General features: G+C 37.8%; 1 protein-coding gene across 12 annotated transcripts in view; it reads left to right on the forward strand.

Moving 5' to 3' along the window:
• tns1a (tensin 1a) overlaps positions 1-20,620 on the forward strand; it is a 96,860-nt gene that overhangs the window by 47,162 nt on the left and 29,078 nt on the right. For 11 of the 12 annotated variants that reach the window (XM_057818041.1, XM_057818040.1, XM_057818042.1 and 8 more), the window contains 14 exons: positions 2,150-2,188; positions 3,395-3,436; positions 9,274-9,323; positions 9,577-9,748; positions 9,832-9,882; positions 9,950-10,072; positions 10,152-10,216; positions 10,491-10,574; positions 14,391-14,503; positions 14,596-14,656; positions 14,741-14,816; positions 14,927-15,056; positions 16,964-17,029; positions 17,135-17,260. In XM_057818041.1, coding sequence (XP_057674024.1) covers positions 2,150-2,188; positions 3,395-3,436; positions 9,274-9,323; positions 9,577-9,748; positions 9,832-9,882; positions 9,950-10,072; positions 10,152-10,216; positions 10,491-10,574; positions 14,391-14,503; positions 14,596-14,656; positions 14,741-14,816; positions 14,927-15,056; positions 16,964-17,029; positions 17,135-17,260 — 1,198 coding nt within the window. Of the gene's footprint in view, positions 1-2,149; positions 2,189-3,394; positions 3,437-8,211; positions 8,638-9,273; positions 9,324-9,576; positions 9,749-9,831; positions 9,883-9,949; positions 10,073-10,151; positions 10,217-10,490; positions 10,575-14,390; positions 14,504-14,595; positions 14,657-14,740; positions 14,817-14,926; positions 15,057-16,963; positions 17,030-17,134; positions 17,261-20,620 lie in introns of those variants that run through there. The other variant, XM_057818049.1, reaches the window with a different exon arrangement.

The following is a 20,620-nucleotide window of genomic DNA, read 5'->3' on the forward strand; positions in this document are numbered from 1 at the left end:
AACCAAACTTCATGAATGTTTTTTGTGACAAAGAAGTATCTGTTCCAATCATTCTATCAGAGAAAAATCAGAGTTGTAGAAATAACTGGAAACTCAAGAGAGCCATGACATTATGTTCTTCACAAGTGTATGTAAACTTTTGACCACACCTGTATGTATGTATGTATGTATGTATGTATGTTTAATACAACCCTTTGAGTTGTCACATTTGATGACATGCGTTACAATATGCTGCATCATTCCACTCTAATGGCAAAATATCAAACTACTGATAAACAAGCTCTCCACTGTTATAGCACTTTCCAAGGAAAACATAGAGCCAGAATGTTTATATCAATCCAAAGAGGCCTTTTGAGCTTCTGTCCTTATTTGGCTGTTGCTTGGTGAACGTACATTTAATTTTCTCAGGCAAGCTGCCATTGATCTGGCACTCGCTCCATAGGATTGCTAAGGGAATTGCAAGTTTGGTCCAATTACACTGGATGATATACACTATGTCAATTGAGTACAAATATACTTTATCGACATACGTCAGTGGGGCTTGTCATTCTTATGTAGCAATCCCAATGCCTTTTGAGGACTTTCACAAATGACCTGACAGTTGTGATGCATGGCAGAGCTTTTCTGATATTTCTCTGCTTTTATGTGTCGAAGCAGGCAAAATCACATGAAGGTCTTACTAGCTTCTCACATCGGTCGCCTTATAAGGATGTAGTCAGTGTGGACACAGTTAGGAATGTTAACAGTGAAGGTCTGTCATCAGGCCTCTCTCGAGTCTCATTACCATGATCTCTGACTCCTTTTGACCATTGGATCAACAAACTTGTAAATCAGTGATTCAGTGATTGCCAGGTCCTGGAACTGTTCAACATTAGTTTGGAGAGCAGTTGGAAAATACAATTGTAATTTAACTTTTGTTTTAGGTGGGAATCTAGAATTAAAATTAAATTAAAAATAAATGAATACATAAGTAAAAACAAAAACGTTGACATACCTTCACTGACATGAAACATATTTCATATACAGAATACTCTTAAACAGATTTAAATAATTTAAACTTGACTACGAGCTTCTGAATTTTTGGGGGTTTTCAATATGGAAATTGAATCATCCTAATCTATGCGTACAATTTGTTATTCAGTATGGTAAATGAGTTTCTTAAAGGGCTGACAAAAAAAATCTTCATTCATTGATTTTCCATGCCGCTTTTTATTTGATATTCAAAATTTTTGCTATTCTGTCGTTTTTCATTTTGTGCACCTATATTTAGTTAAGCTGTGATATTCGATTGTGTTTCATTGACTGATATTTGTCTGTTGAATATGAATATAATTTAAATTCCATATTAGTTATTCCTAGTTCCCTGATAATGTGTTCTGCATTGCACTTTACAAATATGATTATTTTTGGTTAGTTTCAAAGGCAATTTTAATAAAATACACTCACATGGTTTGACTTCAATACAAGTAGCACACAATTTAATGACTGTGGGAAAATGTTAGTCCTGGGGTAATCCAAATAGAGAACCCCTGCTGTATAATAGAGTGCTGCTGTAAATGAAGTGGCAAGCTCGAATGATATGGCTACTGTGTGCCAAGACCGTTATGCTAATGTCAGTTGGGGCCGCAGGAAATGAAGCAAAATGTTGACATGAAAGCAAAATGGTGACTTTCATCAATGACCAGTTTTATCATCACGTGGCATATCAACAATACTGCTCTACCTGCTGTATTCTGATTCTCCGTGATAACCTTGCAAATGCCAACCGGCTTTTGTTTTCACTGTGCAAACTAATTATGGTGGCTTCCTTCCCACCGGAGCCTGCTGGCCACTGATAGTGTGCGCCAATCTCACTGCGCACAAACATGCTGCAGATCGTGTTTAGTCGTAAAGCTCTTTCGTTTGCTCGATCCTAATCAGTGATGTGTAGCTGCGAGATGGTCATGCAGACTATTAGGAGCCACTTGTCATGGATACTTGGAGCACGCGGTGATGGCCTTCCTATTTAAAGATGCAACATCAGAAAATGTAATGAAAGCCGCTCTAATTCTGAAGCAATGTTGTGATGAGGGGACAAGCATCCCCTTGCTTGTTTTTATCACATAAAACAAAAACAAAGTCCTTAAAACCTTGTCCCCTTCTTTCACAGGTCACCACGGCATGTCAAACGAGCACCAACTATGAGCTTGTGAGTAAGACACGCTGTTCATTATTGTACCAAAAAAAGACATCACTGACCCAATTCACCCCCTTTCCCATTTAATAATCCTCACTGGAATTGTAGGAAATGCTGCTGCAAAATGTCAAAGGTTTTAAAGCTGGAGTGTCAAACATATATTTGTAGCTTTGCAGGCCACAAAGTAGTTATGATTTCCCTCAGAGGGCCGTTATGAATGTGAAAAATATGAATACATCACCCTATTATCACTACATACAGCAACATCATTGTCACATGGCCAAAATCATGATCAAACATCACATGGAGTTAGAATTATACATTATATTGATAGCATATGAAATCCGGCACCAACATCAAAACGACACCACTTCAAAATCATGTATATCCCAATTTTTTTGCATAGATTACCATCATTAGTCATACTCATCAGAATCTGGGGTTATGAGGATCCCCGAAGAACTCGAAAGTTTCATATTTACAAAATTCTTTACAAATTACTTTAAAAAGTCCTCATATATATATATATATTTAAAAAACATGAATAAGCAATACAGACCATTGAATGAATGAAATAAATAAACTGATATTTTTTTTCCCAAAAATATAACTGTATGCAAAAACCAAAAGCATCCATATGTAGAGAAATACAATGAAAATGATACCATTTCAACCTTTTTTCTGCACTAATTTTATAAATCATATAAACATAATTTAGAAGCATTATTTGCTTTGCTGAATCTGACATCTCAGGCTATGAACTGGCCCTTAGGGCTTGAGTTTCACACCTGTGCTCTAAGCTTAAGCTTTTTCTCTCAGAGTTAACTTGTTCATTTTCCATATGTCACATACAGAAGTATGACATTGAGGACCCCCTCAAGAATTTGATGCTGGTTGCTGGATGCTTTGTCATATTTATAGAACTGAACAAATAAGGAACATTCCAAGCAGTCACTTCTTTGCACGTATTTGGGAGTTGGTCCTTTGGAATGACCAAAGCAGCTTGTTCAAGTCTGAAGTCTTGTTTATAGAGCTTAGCTAAGCACACTGCACTTAACCTAAATATGTGGATCTTTGGCTTTCTTTATTAATATGTTTTGTGTGTACAGTATGTGTGTGGACAGCACACTTAATTTTTCTTTGATTACATTTTCTATTTTCTGTATGAATAATGGCATTTCATGACTTACCAGTCTTCTCTCTGGATTCTTTCTACAGCCTCCTACTCCTCAGCTGCCATTAAAGCATGTAGATACTCCGGTAAGTAGCTTGTCTTTTTGCTCTATATTAGGCATGTGCCGGTACAAGATTTTGACGGTATGATAACCTTATGCAAAAATACCGCGGTTTTACAGTATTGCAATTAAGGCTCTAAAATGTGTTATGTTGAGATGTATGGGTTAAAAAAAAAAAAATTCTCCATTGAAAAGGATTTTTTTTCACAACCTGGAACATCAACATGAATGCAAAATAACAAAAAAATGAATAACTGAAATATTTTAAATAAGATTAAAATAAATAGAATTTATAGACTAAACCCACAGGCACAGCTCAAGTTGCTCAAGATTAGAACTAAAACAAAAATAATTATTTTCCATTAAAAAAGTAAAACCACTTCTAAATTTAAAAAAAATCTATCTATCTATCTATCTATCTATCTATCTATCTATCTATCTATCTATCTATCTATCTATCTATCTATCTATCTATCTATCTATCTATCTATCTATCTATCTATCTATCTATCTATCTATCTATCTATCTATCTATCTATCTATCTATCTATCTATCTATCTATCTATTTATACATATATAACTTTACAGGCACTTCACTTTAAAGCTCCATTTCAACATTTTTAAAGACTTGCTCATTTTCTACATATTTCTCTCTCAGTCCAAGTTATGATGCAGGAATGTGAGCATGTTCACCTTTTCTGGGTTAAGTTTGGAGCGGTGAGGTGAGAGGAAACTAGTTAGCCGTCTTGGCATGCTAACCAGCCACATTACTTGCTTCATCAACAAGCTTACGTCATAATATTTGTTTTAAACTAAACTCTAAAGTAAACTCTCATAGGTTGTAGGAAACTATCATGACAGCGTTTACTTACCTTAAATTTTGTGTAAAGTGACGGATGGTGGTCACATAATTGTGAAATCATGTTTGAGGTGCCCCCCCCCCCCCCCCCCACACACACACACACAACCACCCTCCGCAAGCATGTCTTGCACGTCGGCTGTCCTTCCTCCTCCAAGCCGTGGCCGTCTATTTCTTTTCAGTAGCCGAAGTACTCCCATACTAGCAACTTAGTGTTTTTTTTTTTTTAGGGGGGAAAAGCTCAAGTGACGTTTCGCCACCTTTAGCCATTGTGTAAACTCTAGTCTCAAAACTAAAAAAAAGTAGCATTGAAAATGCCAATTTCCACTTTTTTACCCGGGCAATGCAGGGCTATAAATCCATCCAGTGTACATTTAAAAAAAAAAATCACGTGGAAACCCTGATTTTGAGGTTTCTTATGTGTCAATTTAACAAACCTTAGCCCTGACAACTCAGCACAAATATTATGCCAGGCAACCACGTGCCATACTGCTAGTAAACATTTGTGTATTTACACTAGGTCCAGTATATGGAACAGTTGCTGTATGTTTACTGTTGTGTTCTGACAAATAGTTGAGCATAAAATTATAAGTTAAAAAAAGAAGAACAAGACAATAGGTTCTTTTTTCCCATATACTTTTGTTTAGATTTAAATGATTAGTAATTAATTTTAGCAATTACTCCTCAGTAAGTGAATATGAATATAAGGGTTTGTAAAAAACCAAGCAGTTGCCGTATTTTTCCTTACAACATCAAAGTATGAACTGAAAAATCTTATTTTTTCTTGCTTCCAAGTGCTAATGAAAAATGCTACGCATCTGTGTTTCATTAAGTGTGTCTCAGGTGTGTGAACTGGTATTTTAGTATGAGACAATCGGACTGACATAAATCAGCTAAAGACGAGGCCTGTTTCCCACAGTAGCACGATGGCTAACTGTTATACGTATATGGGAACTTTATGTTATCATTCCAAACGCCAAACCAGCATGTCTCTGGTGCAGGGTTTTAACTCTATGTAAAGACGGGGAAAATGACACATTAAACGAGCAGCACGATACTTAAGAATCTATACATACAGTGGGGCAAATAAGTATTTAGCCAACCACACATTGTGCAAGTTCTCCCACTTGAAAATATTAGAGAGGCCTGACATTGTCAACACGGTTGAACCTCAACCATGAGAGACAGAATGTGGAAAAAAAAAATACAGAAAATCACATTGTTTGATTTTTCAATAATTTATTTGCAAATCATGGTGGAAAATAAGTATTTGGTCAATACCAAAAGTTCATCTCAATACTTTGTTATGTACCCTTTGTTGCCAATAACGGAGGCCAACGGTTTTCTGTAACTCTTCACAAGCTTTCACACACTGTTGCTGGTATTTTGGCCCATTCCTCCATGCAGATCTCCTCTAGAGCAGTAATGTTTTGGGGCTGTCGTTGGGCAACACAGACTTTCAACTCCCTCCACAGATTTTCTATGGGGTAGAGATCTGGAGACTGGTTAGGCCACTCCAGGACACTGAAATGCTTCTTACGAAGCCACTCCTTTGTTGCCCTGGCTGTGTGTTTGGGATCATTTTCATGCTGAAAGACCCTACCACGTCTCATCTTAAATGCCCTTGCTGATGGAAGGAGATTTTCACTCAAAATCTCTCGATATATGGCCCCATTCATTCTTTCCCTTACACGGATCAGTCGTCCTGGTTGTTTCAATCTAAAAAAATATATTTTCAATCCAAAAAAACAAAAAAAAAAATCATTTGAAAAATAAAATTGCCCTTTCCTATTTTTTTTTTTTTTTTTAATTATATGCAAAGCAAATAACCGTCTAAGGTGCTAGTCACATGATCTGTTCGAAAAATCATTTTGACCCATTATAAAAGTATATTTTTTTTGTTCATTTCATTCATTTTTGTAGCAGTTTTATTGCTTCACAACTAGTGTTGCACCGATACCATTTTTTGGCCCCGATACCAATACCGATACCATACCGATACCACCCCGATTATATATATATATATATATATATTTTTTTTTTTTTCTTAATTTTTTTTTTTTTTTCCAAAGAGCTACATAATTGTGAAATCATTCCTATCAAGGCTTTGTCAGGCTGTTGCTTACCTTTGCAAAATAGGAAAAAGTACACTAAACCCTAGTAGACAATAGATGAATAAACCTTCCGCTCTCAAAGGCCAAAATAGTGCTAAATTTTTTAAATTAATAAAACGTGTATAATACTAGCCCAACAGTAAGTAAGTAAAAATAAATTCATAATAATAAACTCTGAATGAACTGAATAAACTTTTTTAAACCTCTCAAAGTCCAAACAGTGCAACTTTCATGAAATTATTGTCACATTCTGCTGCTGGTTAGATTGTGTTTTGTTGCTGGGCGAGGGGGCGTGGCACTTGAATCCAATGCAGGCTCATCAACGCAGCATTTAAGCACGGGTGATCTCAGAGAAGGCTGCCGAGATATTTGCCTTGCTGATCGCTATTTGACATCTGGCACAATAATCTCGCTACATTTGCTTGTTATGCCCCTGCATTGGGTTTTTCTGTTAGTGTGCTGCTCTCGTTTGGAACCCCTGCCTATCGTCTTAGTTTGTCCGTCGACCTGCTGTCACGGACTCCTTTTGTTATTTCTACTGTCCCGCGATCGCCTGTTATTTTTTGTTTGCAATCATTAAACCCTTTTATGTATCCCCCACTTGTTGTCTGCTTCGAGGTTCAACCTTGTTTCCGCATTTGCGGACGCTAACAATTATAAGTAATAATAATTGACCACAGCATCCCTTCTCTCCTTTTTTTTGGGAGGTGAGAGTCCCTTATTTCTATTTCTGAAAGGTGGCAACAATACTTTGGAAACACTTCCCAAATTACTGCGGCATTTCTTTCAGTAAAAGACAACAAAAGTAAAGTAGACGAAGTGAACTGACCAGAGATTGTTGCTCCGGTCCAGCGGCCTTCTTCCTCTGGATAGCAGTCCTGCTCTTGCAGGCGCAAACTCGTTGTGTTCGTTCACGTTTTGTCTTCAAATGTTTTATCAAGTTCGAGGTATTGAAACTGGCCGATTTAACTCCACATCTCCAAACTTTCAGGCCGCAAATCTTGCATGCAGCCATTGATTTTAATCGACGGGATTTCTATTTGGAAATATTTCCCGACCGCCGCGGCGCCGCCATATTTCCTGGTTTGTTTTTCGTCCATATGAAAAAGCCCCCTTTTGATTGGTCAGGAGTGGCTATTGGCCCGCTCTCATTGGTCTGGAGCAGGCCAATAGCGATAGCTGCTTGGTGTTCACGTGTCATCACACAACACAGAGACAGAGTGTAGTGAGCGCCAGGAGGAGAAAAAGGCTGTGGTCAAATGTTATAATAATGGACCGGTAAATGGTATCGGCGCCGTCTTTGTTGGTACTCGCCGATACCGATACCACCATTTCGGGCCGGATCGTCGCCCCCTGACGATACTAGTATCGGTATCGGTGCATCTTTATTCACAACTTTCATATATATAGGAAAGTCAATTACATGCAATGACACACTTTTCGCCCCCCCCTGCCCCCCCTAGAATCCGCTCATGCATAATAATACACTAATAATAATTACTCCGCCACCTTTATTGACCTGTAAGAGTCAGAGCAGAGTGATAGACGATTTGCCACCCTTAAAATCACCACTACCAAGTACCTTGCAATTGTAGCCATCTTTTTCCTTGTTGTTCTACTCTATTGAAATACACGGAAACAACAACAATAATAATGATAATAAGGAATAGATATTCAGTCTTTGTTAGCTGTTGCCCCCCCCCCCCCCCCCCCCCCCGTTCTTAAAACGTAGTGACACCCCTGCTACTTACCATAAATCAGCGGTATGGACAAAGAAACAGTTTTAGTTTCTGTTCAGACACAGCTGCAGCAACACCAGACCGAGGCAAGTTGGTTGTAACTATTCTGAGCTTAGAAACACCGTTCTGAAGGGTAATTACAGTCCACAGTGGCTGTTTACAGTGTGAAGGAAGTGCACATCAACACTCGGCTTGGGAAAATGGGAGAAACTGTGGTGGAGGAGATGGGAATAATGATAGATAATGAGACAGAAGGAGGAGTAGCTGCAAAGGAAAGAGCATATGTTGAGTAGGAGGAAAACATTGGGGAAAGCATCTTTTTCCATCATGGGAACAAGCACGGAGTGAAATGCAGCCTCACCGGCCGTGGATATATTACACCAAATCTTGTTTTAACATTAAAAACAGCAGCCACCAGCCTGCTCAGCTATGGCGTTCAGTGGCTCTTTTTGGAGATATTTGACCTCCCTGCGTATAATATGGAGGTGGAGCACAGGTCACCTGGTCAACAAGGTATTCCCTGCCCACACTGGAGGGCATGCTTTGCTTCTTTTCGACATCTCTTTAGAACTCTGTACAACGTTTTCTGACATCCAGCCAATATGTCCTACAATTTATTTCTGAAGAAAATCTAAAATTACCTACATTTTTCATGGTATATTTTACAGTGCAACCCCTCACACAAGAGGTTTTTGTCATCTAATTTAGTTCAGGTCAGCTGTGGTTTACAGTCTTTATGAAAATCTTTCATGATATTTTCATGAGAGCATTTAAGCTCCAAGCTTCACTGTTATGTTGACTTGAGTTTTGGGATAGAATCATTTGCAGCTTCTACAAATGTTGAAAGACAACAAAAAGGAAGCTGTTGAGATGGGACTGCAGAGCCCCTTCTTTAGAAGTCTCCAATGACTGCCTTACATCTGGGTTCAATCAAAGCAAAAATAGATTTGTCACACCTACTGCCTGTAGGTGTAACGTCAAGCTTGATCATGCTAGCATCATTGACCAACTCTACTTGTCCTGCACAAGGATCTTGAACACATTCCATTCTTTCTCTCTTTAGTCTTTAACACCTTTCACTAAATGCAATTAAAAGTGATTGTGTACCATAATTATTGACATGCTTTTGCTTATGATTCATCACTTTAGGGGTCAGCCAGGTCCTGCAAGAGTGCGGAAATCAAGAGAAAACAGTCACGGTAGGACCGTTTTTACTTGCAGCATGTGTGTTCCCATTTCTTACTTTCACATCAAAGAGTTTTGATCTCATCGCTGTAAGGTCATATTAACAGTCCTTGGAGCATTGGAGAAAAAAAATGGTAGTGTACGCTCCAGCTCACCTTGAAATAAGCTTTTAAATTCACTGTTATAGTAATTAAAAATCTCTGCTCCTGCAGCACAATCAAAATAAGAAAAAATGACTGTAATCTGCTGGGTGCCTGCCCTCACTAGGAGTCAAAGTATGGTTCACGGCATGGAGGAAAGCTATGAAGTGGACCTGGTCTACATCACAGAGAGGATCATATCCTTCTCTTTCCCCGCCACTGCCGAGGAGCGCAACTACATCTCTCATCTCAAGGAGGTGGCAGCCATGCTACGCTCAAAACACGGGGACCACTACCTGGTGAGGAGGAATGCTCCTTTTAACTAATCTAACAGTCCTCCTGAGAGTTTTAATGCAGTTACCTTTGTCTCTCATGAATTTAGGTGCTCAACCTGAGTGAACTGAGGAGTGACCTAACAACATTAAACCCGAAGGTAAAAACACAACCGAAGTGGTAAAACAGGGTGTTTCGGAAGAATCTCACTCACTTGACCTCTGCAGGTGCTGGAATTTGGCTGGCCAGACCACCATGCACCGCCACTAGACAAGATCTGCAGCATGTGCAAGGCCATTGACACGTGGCTCAATGGTGACCCGCACAACGTTGTGGTGCTTCACAACAAAGTAAACTTATATAAAACACATATAAATCAGTATTTATAACTTTCACAAGTATCATGATATGACCTCTTCGATATTACAGGGTAACCGAGGCCGGACAGGGGTGGTGGTGGCTGCCTACATGCATTACAGCAACATATCTGCAAGGTAACAAACACCTCAATGGAATTCTCTATATCATGATTTTTGTAGTTGAATTTTTCTCTATTTAAAGGTGTGTGTGAGACTGCAGTGTGATTAATGCGGCAAAACAAGTCATCCCGGCTGGTTTATTGTTCTGGTTCTCTGAAAGCAAACAGCTCAGGGAGTCATCATTCTTTAATGTAGCCAGATGTTGTTAGAACTTTAGAGATACTTTGAAACTTTGTAGGGTTGTTCTTCAAAAGATTTCCATAAAGCCAATGTTCATCTGCATTTACAGTGCTGACCAGGCACTGGACAGGTTTGCTATGAGGCGTTTCTATGAGGACAAAGCACTTCCTGTGGGTCAACCTTCACAGAGAAGGTTAGTTGTTACCTCACTTGTTAGCAAAGCATGCACTTTTTCCCTCAAAACCACCAAATTATCCAATGACTGGTCCATCTCTTTGCAAAGGAAAAGTTTTTCTCCCCTTCAATTTAGTTTGAATTAGGATAATTGTGTGAGAATGTCGTGGCCGCCACTGTTTGTATGTAAGATTCCACTCATGCCAAGAGAGCTCCCAAGAGATTGAAGTTGTTTTGCAACTTGTTTTGTGATTGGCCTGAAATAATGTCATCAAGCATGTTGTGGAATCAAAGAACATTACAGGATGGAGATAAGAACGAGGTGACAAATAATAAACAAAGAAATAACTTCCAAGTCTGATGACTCATCCTCGACCCAGCTGCCATTTCCCCTTTCGGACATACTGTACTGTAATTATTTTTGGCCTCAAACATCACCACCTAAAAACATTGAATGAACTTAAAACAACCGAAGTCATCTGTCATCAACAGTGTTGGGAGTAACGCCGTTATAAATAACGCCGTTACGTAACGGCGTTATTTTTTCAGTAACAGGGTAATCTAACTAATTACTTTTTCCGCCGTTACAACGCCATTACCGTTACTGACGGTCAAAAGCGGTGCGTTACTTACGCTGAATAAATTGAAGAAACTACCAGCCGTGTCGAGTCGACTCTCTGCTGAGTCTGCTCTGTTGATTTGTCATCCAAGACTTGGGGTGCGTTCAGGTTCGAGAATAGCGCACGTACTTCTGACTCCAAGCTGTTTGTCCCTGCTCATTCAATTAGACAATGCTTTCCAAAGTTTGGTAACGTTTCTGTGTTTGCTACGCCGGATGCTAGCCTCGTTCCCAGCTCCCACTGTCAGCCAGCAATAATTATGCTTCCATCTTGAGGACGGCAGACGCTTTGAAGGTGACGTGAATTGTCAGAAAACGAGCCTACTTGAATGCAGCCCCTCGAGAGATGCGATGGAAGTGATTGTGATTGGCTGAGGGTTAGAGTCATGTGTCGTTGTAAGCCAATTAGAGCCGGTGTTTTCACAAGCAAACCGGAACAGCGCGTGCGGCAAACACACACACGCAAAACAGATGCACAGGGTCGGGATGGCAAAGCATTCAGAAGAAAAATTGTCCTTTAAGAGGTGGAGATATAGACACTCTTTCAAGTTTGTCGAAATAAAAGGAAAGAACCTGCATGTAATGTGTAATTTATGTCCTGGGGCAAAGCTTTTGTCGACATCTTTGGTAAGCAATTCAAATCTGCTGAAGCACCTAACAAGTTAACTACCTGTCTGTTCTTCTCCATTCCACTGACTCGAATACTGCTGAATACTGAAAATTTCAAATTCTTTGACATACAACAAGTTCTTTTTAAAGTAACGGAAATAGTTACTTTTCCTGGTAACTAGTTACTTTTACTATAGAGTAATTCAGTTACTAACTCAGTTACTTTTTGGAAGAAGTAGTGAGTAATGTAACTAATTACTTTTTTAAAGTAACGTGCCCAACACTGGTCATCACTGCAGCTTTAGGTCACATAAATACTGTTATATTGCAACTTGAAATTTTCAATTCAATGTTAGTAATTAAAAAGTTAGTAATAATGTTAGAAAGGTGCCTTTATTGCTGAATGTGAATAAACCAGGTTTTTCCTTCGTGTAAACAATTTTTCAATGTGGGGGTGTACTACAGTTTTTACATTTTTACACTTAATAAATTATTTAAATGATTTAAAAGCAATAATATCAGATGTGAAAGTTAACTTCATTTTTCAATCCATCCAATGTTCATTTGTGTGTGTGTGGGTGTGATTTATTACAGTTTTTTGAACGCGAGGCATGAAACCTGAAATGACCTTAGTTGTATACTACACTTTGGATCACATACACAGAATATTTCCTTCCTTCCTTCCTACCTCTTTCTTTCTTTCTTTGTTGCTTTTTGGCTTTCATTCTTTCTTGCTTTCTTCATACTATGGAATCCCATCTTATTAAACCATCTGGCTTCTATCAGCAAAACAATGTGTTCAGCTTTCTACTGGTCAAGGTCAAGTCAGGTGCTCTCCTCTCTTCACAAAGATGTTGAGCAAACAAGCTGCGTTAAATCACCAGACGCCTGATTGGCCTTTATACACAGCAATTCATTCAAAGTTTTCCACCCTGGTATGGGTATTATCAGAATTTCTTTTTCCCCCCCGAAATACAACTATTAGTTACGATTTGAAGCAAGTAGATTTGGCAGCACAGTCGAAAGAGTCCGGGGCTTCAATCTCAACTCCTACCTTCCTTTGTTGAGTTTGGAACTTCTCTTCATGCTTGTGTTGGTTTGTTCTGGGTAGTCTGACCATAAGCGGAGTTTAAGGGGGGGCAAGGCCGAAAAGTGTTATTGCATGTAATTGACTTTCCTATTTACAGTATATACAGTGGGGAGAACAGGTATTTGATACACTGCCAATGGGTTTTCCCATTGGCAGTGTATCAAATACTTGTTCTCCCCACTGTATGTATATATATATATATATATATATATATATATATATATATATATATATATATATATATATATATATATATATATATATATATATATATATATATATAGCGTGTAAAGCATTGAAGCAAACAATAAAAATGAATGAAATGAACGGGAAAAAAATATTTTTATAATGGGTCAAAATTATTTTTCAAACAGATCATGTTACTAGCACCTTAGACGGTCATTTGCTTTTCCATATTATTTACAACAACAACAACAACAAAAATAAGGGAGGGCAATTTTATTTTTCAAATGATTTTTTTCTTTGTTGGAAAATATATATTTTTTTTTTTTGATTGAAGCAACTTTTTTGGGGATTGAATGATTTAAACACAAATGTCATACCCATAATATGGCCCAAACACAAAAAAGATTGCTAAAATCCAACTTTGTAAATTAAAAATTAAGTGTTCAAAGGCAAATATTTGAGTCCCAAATATTTTTTTGCATTCAAAAACTTTTTTTCTATGATTGAATTTTTTTTTTTTTTTTGATTGAAGTGATTTTTCATTTGAAAATATGTATTTTTATGTTTGAAGCAACTTTTTTTTGATTGAATAATAAAGACACAAATGCCCTAGCCAAAATGTGGCCCAAATGCAAAAAAAAACATTACTTCAATCAAAAAAGTTGCTTCATTAAAAAAAGCTAAATAGCTAAAATAGCTTTCAAATGCATTTTTTTGAGTTTCAAATTTATTTTTGCATTCAACCACAACATTTTTATTGATCGAATAATGAAGTCACAAATCTACCTCCATCTGGCTCCGCCCAGGGGATACAATTTTTGACTGGGGTAACTACATTGGCACGACACCGGCGTGTGTACCATATTCAATGGATGACGATATTGGCGAGTATAGCTGTCCTCAGCAGCCGATTTAGAATTCCCTTCAAGAATTATGGGAAACAAAAAATGCTCGTTTTCAACTTATTATAAATATTCATGTTTTCAACGTATTATTATAAATATTCTTGTAAGTTAATTTGCTGACACCGCGTTTTGGGGTCATCAACATGTTGTGCACCCCCTGGCCCAAAGGTCAAACTCCGCCTATGAGTCTGACTCCCTACTAAAATACAAAACCATGCATATTAGATTGGTTGATTAGATTGGATTAGATTAATGCTTCCAAATTATCCATTGGTGTGAGTGTGAATTTCCTATACCATACGTGCTCTCTGATTGGCCAGCAACCAGTCCATGGTCTCGCTCAGTCCCTTGGGATGGTAGTCCGGTCATCTCAATTGGCTTGCTTCTGTGTCCGCTCTTATCTCACCTGCTTTTTATGCTCCGTAGGTACGTGCGATATTTTAACGGCCTTTTGTCTGGCCATATAAAAATCAACAACAAGCCTCTGTTCCTTCACCATGTGATCATGCATGGAATTCCCAACTTTGAGTCCAAAGGAGGTGCGGATCTCCATTTCAAATATTTTGAGGTGGTTTTGGACGCTGAAATATGAAATGAGATAAAATGTTGACTCCTCATTTGGTCTGCCCAGGATGCCGTCCATTCCTGAAGATTTACCAGGCCATGCAGCCAGTCTATACATCAGGAATATAGTACGAAATCATTACCTTTCATTTAAGCATATCTTTAAATGTGTTGTTTTTATGAGATGTTGTTTTTTTGTTGTTGTTACACAGTAATGTGCAAGGCGACAGCAACACCAGCATTTGTATCACCATTGAGCCCGGCCTCCTGCTAAAAGGCGACATTTTGGTAGGCTATTGCTCCAAATTTGACTGGTTCATGTTTGATCTTTGTTTTACCTTTAAGCCGCGCACTAACACACACACACACACAATACGCTCTACATTCACCTGCCACAGCTCAAGTGTTACCACAAGCGCTTCCGAAACCCCACCAGGGATGTCGTCTTCAGGGTGCAGTTCCATACATGCGCCATTCATGATCTTGGAGTAGTGTTTGGAAAGAGCGAGTTGGATGAGACATTCAAAGGTAATAAAATTAATGTTATTGTAGTTATTTGCGTGGAGATCAATTGCATTGTATACATTTAAAGTGGAGTTGATAATTAGTACTGTTCAGGGGCGGACTGGTAATCTGTGAGTTCTGGAGGATCACAGAACGGCTGGTGCCCTGGACGGCCGGCGGCCGCCATTCATTATACATCACTGTTTTTATCCCCCCTATCCTCTGATTATCAACAGTTTGCATCCAATCCAACAGGTGGCAGCAATGCGCCTGGCTGTTCACCGCCAATCTGATAGACTAAGAAAGAAAAAAGCAGAGTTGCCTTCATTGGTTCCTTCCTTGTGGAAGCAAAATAGCGACGAGTGATAATGCACAATATGGATGGTGGTGGCAAAAAACATAAAAGAGCAGGGTGGCGCGGAGAAGGTTAGAGAGAAAAAAATTAAAGAAACTGGAGAGTGAAGCATTAAAATGTCATAAATCGACAAATATTTTCGCAAGCAGCAGTCTGGCTGCAACGGCCACGTCGGGTAACAACAGCCCAGCTCCCGGCGATAGTGAGAGGGAGCGGCAGCCGCTCTGACGTGCAGCCGGTGCAGGGAGAGAGAAAAGAAGAGGGAGGGGGAAACGATAAGCTGGTGGAAGTTCCCCAGACAAGCGCAGGGCAAGTAAATTGGGATGAAGAGGGTTACTTGCTCGGTATACTGGCAATTGTTATCCACCAGGTAGCTACATTTTAAATGAAATAAATGACAATGAAAGGGTTAGTGCCAGCTAGCCGATGTACCCGTTTGCAATCGTGTCAAGTTACAGTATGCTAGTCCTACTATCCCTCTCCTAAGAAAAAATATTTTAGCCCTAAAACAATGTATGCACACGCAGCATAGCAATATTAATTCTGAAGAAATATAACAAAATATTAATAAAATGAATGGTTTTACTTTAAAGTTTAGGTAGTTAAACTGATATGATATATATTTTTAATCATTTATATATATCGTTTTGTTTTCTGGTGAATACTTTCCAATGAAGGTTATGTATACAGCATTTGTCTTGAAATGTTTATTGTATTTTCATTGAAATTTATTATTTGTATGGTAAGATTAATTATGGCAGGGGTCTCCAAACTGGTCCTCAAGGGCCGCTGTGGGGCCTGGTTTTTGTTTTAACCGATCGAGTACCGACAGTTTAACCAATGAAGTTTCTGCTAAAACAAGCAGCACCTGACTGCAATCAACTGATTACACTTGTAAGACACCAGGTTGGTGCAGAGGTGTTGTCTTGTTTTGTTGGAATGAAATCCTGCGCCCTATGTGGAATAGTTTGGAGACCACTGAATTATGGCATAAACAATGAATTCATTTTATAGACAGAGATATATTATAATCAATTGGATACGTAAAACTTGCTTTGAAAAATAAATTCTTTCATTTGTTTATTCAGGTTGATCATACTGTAGAGCGAGTACAGAAAATGAATCCAACTCCAGTTCAGCCTTGCAGTACTTTGAGCGCCCCAAGTCAGACAGTCACAGTCTAGACACATTTTCTTCATTTTTCTCTAAAGTGCACGAAATTGATGCATTTTACATTAAAATGTAAAAAAAAAAAAAAAAAAAAAAAAAAATTCTCCCCGGGGGGGCATGCTCCCGAACCCCCATAGGGGGTCTGTGTTTCCCTTCGTATAGCGATTCTTGTGGGCTGGGCTGAGTCAATGTCCAGGGCTGCTTTTTAGTCCCAGTCCGCCCCTGGTACTGTTCATTTTTTGAAGCAGTTATTCTCTACTACTGTGCAATGACAAGGGAGCCATCTCCAGTATAAAAATATTGCATTAGCTCCATCTGGTGGCATCCTGGTTCCAAGCAAATATGGTGATCTGTAATGTATTTAGGAGAAAACTGTCCAGTCTTTTAAAGTACTTTGTTTTTACAGATGACAGATTCCCTGAGTATGGAAAGGTGGAATTTGTGTTTTCATATGGTCCACAGAAAATTAAAGGTAGCGTGTTTGTATCAGACTGCTGATAGTTTTTTTTTTTTTTTTTTTTTTGCAATTGTTACTTAATTTATGGACCACATCCCCATCATGAATTGTGTTCTTCAGGCCTAAGCCATCTGGAGAATGGGCCTAGCGTCTGTGTGGATTACAACACTCAAGATCCTTTGATCCGTTGGGACTCGTATGAAAATTTCATCCATCGCTGTGAGGGAGCTGCGGATGACCAGCATGGTATGCACAAGCATGTGCATGTATCAGTATTGTAGTCATCTCACTTACAGCAGCCAGAGGATTGCCGCATTCACTTTGCTATGTCGCAAAGTCCCATTTTAGTTTTATGGACTTCCTCAGACGGACATTGTGGGGTAGCACTTTACAATAAGGGTCCCTTAATTAACATTAGTTAATGCATTTTTTTGCATGTTTAAGTAACATTACAGTAATTAATGTAATTGCTTATCTAACATTTGTTAATATATTTACCAACATGAGTCAAAGCATTATTTAATGCATTAGGTAATGCATAACCAGACATTAACTAATGCTTTGGTAAAATTAAAAATATATATTGGCCTATATAGGGTTAGGGTTTAGGGATAGGGATTGTTAACTTAAGCATTTATAATTTCTTAGTTAAGGGACACATGTGCTACACTTTACAATAAGGATCTAAAAAACATTCAGTAATGGTTAATTACAGTTAAGTAATACTTATGAGGTACGTTCAAGTGAAATAATACCACACTTAAGGTTACATGAGCAGCACTCAAGGACTCACAGAGCACTGTTTCTCATTTTAAAATAATATAATCACTTACTAGTACCAGTATACACTCATAACTATTTATTAATGCACTAATGTATATGTGAATTAATTTTAACTAGTAATGTATTATATAAAGTATGTATTATAACTTAATCTTAGGTATGCTATTATTTCACGTGAACGTACCTCATAAGTATTACTTAACCTTAATTAACCATTACTGAATGTTTTTTGGACCCTTATTGTAAAGTGTAGCATGTGCGTTCCTTAACTAAGAAACTATAAATGCTTAAGTCCCCCCTCCCTTAACCTTTATTAATCATTACTAAATGCTTTTTGGAACCTTATTGTAAAGTGTAGCACATGTGTCCCTTAACTAAGAAATTATAAATGCTTAGGTTTACAAACCCTAAACTCTAACTCTATATAGGCCTATATATATATATATTTAATTTTACCAAACTATTAGTAACTGTCTGGTTATGCATTAACTGATGCATGAACTAATATTAATCAATATATTACTACTGTAAATGTTAAATAAGGGATTATATGAATTATTATAATGTTACTTAAACATTATTTATTGTCTTAAAATGCATTAACTAATGCATTAACTTAATGTATTAACTCATGTTAATTAATATATTAATAAATGTTACATAATGGATTAAATGAATTATTGTCATGTTACTTAAACATGAGTTATTGTCTAAAAATGCATTAACTAATGTTAATAAAGGGACCCTTATTGTAAAGTGTTACCCAATGTGGTAATTGCAGTAGTTCATGAAGGTTAGTCTGAATCACCCAAACTTAAACTTAGATTCTATTTAAACAGGCACACTGGAGGAAGCCTGTTCTCTGGTAATTTGTGCAATGTAAGTTCAAGGAAAGTGGAAAAAAAAATCTTTGCCTTCTGAAATGCTCATAAAAAAATAAATATAGATGTGCTTCTTTGTGATAAAAGTGACCCAACTTAAGTTCCCCCATTATCCCGATAGATATTTATTAGAGCTGGCAAAATTATCGTGTTATCGGGCGTTAATTATTTTTTGAATTAATCACGTTAAAATATTTGACGCAATTAACGCATGCACTGAATGACCCGCTCACGCATTGCCTCAAACAGATTTCAATGACGTTTATGGACATTAAGAGTGAAGAGAATGCCACCGGCCGCTTGGGGGCAGCGCCGTTCCATACTAATGTTAGTCCTTCTATTAGTGGGAGAATTGAATTAGTAGTTGTGAGACGTTTATGCTGTTAAATTGTGCAATTTGAGCTCCACGCATATTTCTGTCAGTTTTCTTTCTTTTAGTGGCAATTATGTGTCTCTCTTGTTGTATTTTGGGTAAGATATGTACAGAGATATATATGTTATAAAGGCGAGTGGACACAGGCGTTCTTTGGACCGCGCCGTTTACTTGCATAAGCTTCGGCAACTCCTTCACAACAAACATAAGTATCATTTAGTGAAAGCACAACAAAAATAATATTCCTATCTCTCAAAAAAAATAACGCTCACAAAAAGAAAAGCACTTCAGTCTGTAGTAATGAGGCCCTATTCTCACACAGTTAAACAACAATGCAAAGTGAACTTGCATGAACTGGCAAATTACTCAGACTTTGGTCACTCTATTCTTATTATTGTTATTTTTATTCTTCTTATTATTATTATATTAACTCTACTTTTGATTGAAAGTTTTACAAATTTTATTAAAACGAAAACATGAAGAGGTGTTTTAATATAAAATTACTATAACTTGTAAGTATAACATTTATCTTTTAAGAACTACAAGTCTTTCTATCCGTGGATCACTTTACCAGAAAGAATGTTAATAAGGCCATGTGTGGATTTATTGTTATAATAAACAAATACAGTACTTACAGTATGTACAGTATGTTGTATGTATATATCCGTCTTGTGTCTTATCTTTCAATAATTTACAGAAAAATATGGCATATTTTAGAGATGGTTTGAATTGCGATTAATCACAATTAATTGCTTTTTAAGCTGTGATTAACTCGATTGAAAATGTTAATCGTTTGACAGCCCTAGTATTTATATGTTGTTAATATCAGTAGTCATGGCATTAGAATAATGGCGGAAAAACAAGATTCAACTTGTCTCAGCACAGTCGATGCCGATCACTCATTAGGGATTATTTGCAAAAATCACACTTGTTCATTTGTACATTGTTCAGGTGTTGATGTCTGAACGCATGTCGCTCTACTCTCCTGGCGCCATTTTTAACCCTGACCTTGGACACAAAGTTGAAAGAGCTCAGCAAAAGAATGTTGTCTTTCAAAGAGTACAGGATTAGAATGCATGTTGCTTTCATTGTAACTCACAAGCTCCCTGGCACTACAGTATATTGTTAGTGCGCCTTGTTAGCGTCCACTAGTGCGTGTCTGTGCATACGTGATGTCATTAGCATGTTGAGTACTTTGCAGTTTTTACATCGGAATGCAGATGTGTGTGTGTCAGCGTGACTTTGCTCCGCTAATAACCCTGTTCCCCAGCAGCTGTCAAACTCGCTGGACTGAGTGGGCTCCAGTTGGGTCAAAACATGTAACAGTAACTTTAAAAGTGTCACGTGATGTTGTTTGAACAACATTAACTTGCCTGGTTTAAATGCAAACTTTGTCAAGCAAGCTATCTAATAGACAAACTGTAGATAGCAAACCTGAAGAGATAAATTTATATACAGTATTGGTATTTGTGTGGGAGTTCATAAGGCAGGAAAGCTGTCCTCTTTGTTTACCACCCCTCCCCTATTTGGTCGGGCTGAGCCGTGAAACATATCTGGAATAGCTGGACA

The sequence above is a fragment of the Corythoichthys intestinalis genome, chromosome 2 (assembly GCF_030265065.1).
Source record: "Corythoichthys intestinalis isolate RoL2023-P3 chromosome 2, ASM3026506v1, whole genome shotgun sequence".
NCBI lineage: Eukaryota > Metazoa > Chordata > Actinopteri > Syngnathiformes > Syngnathidae > Corythoichthys > Corythoichthys intestinalis.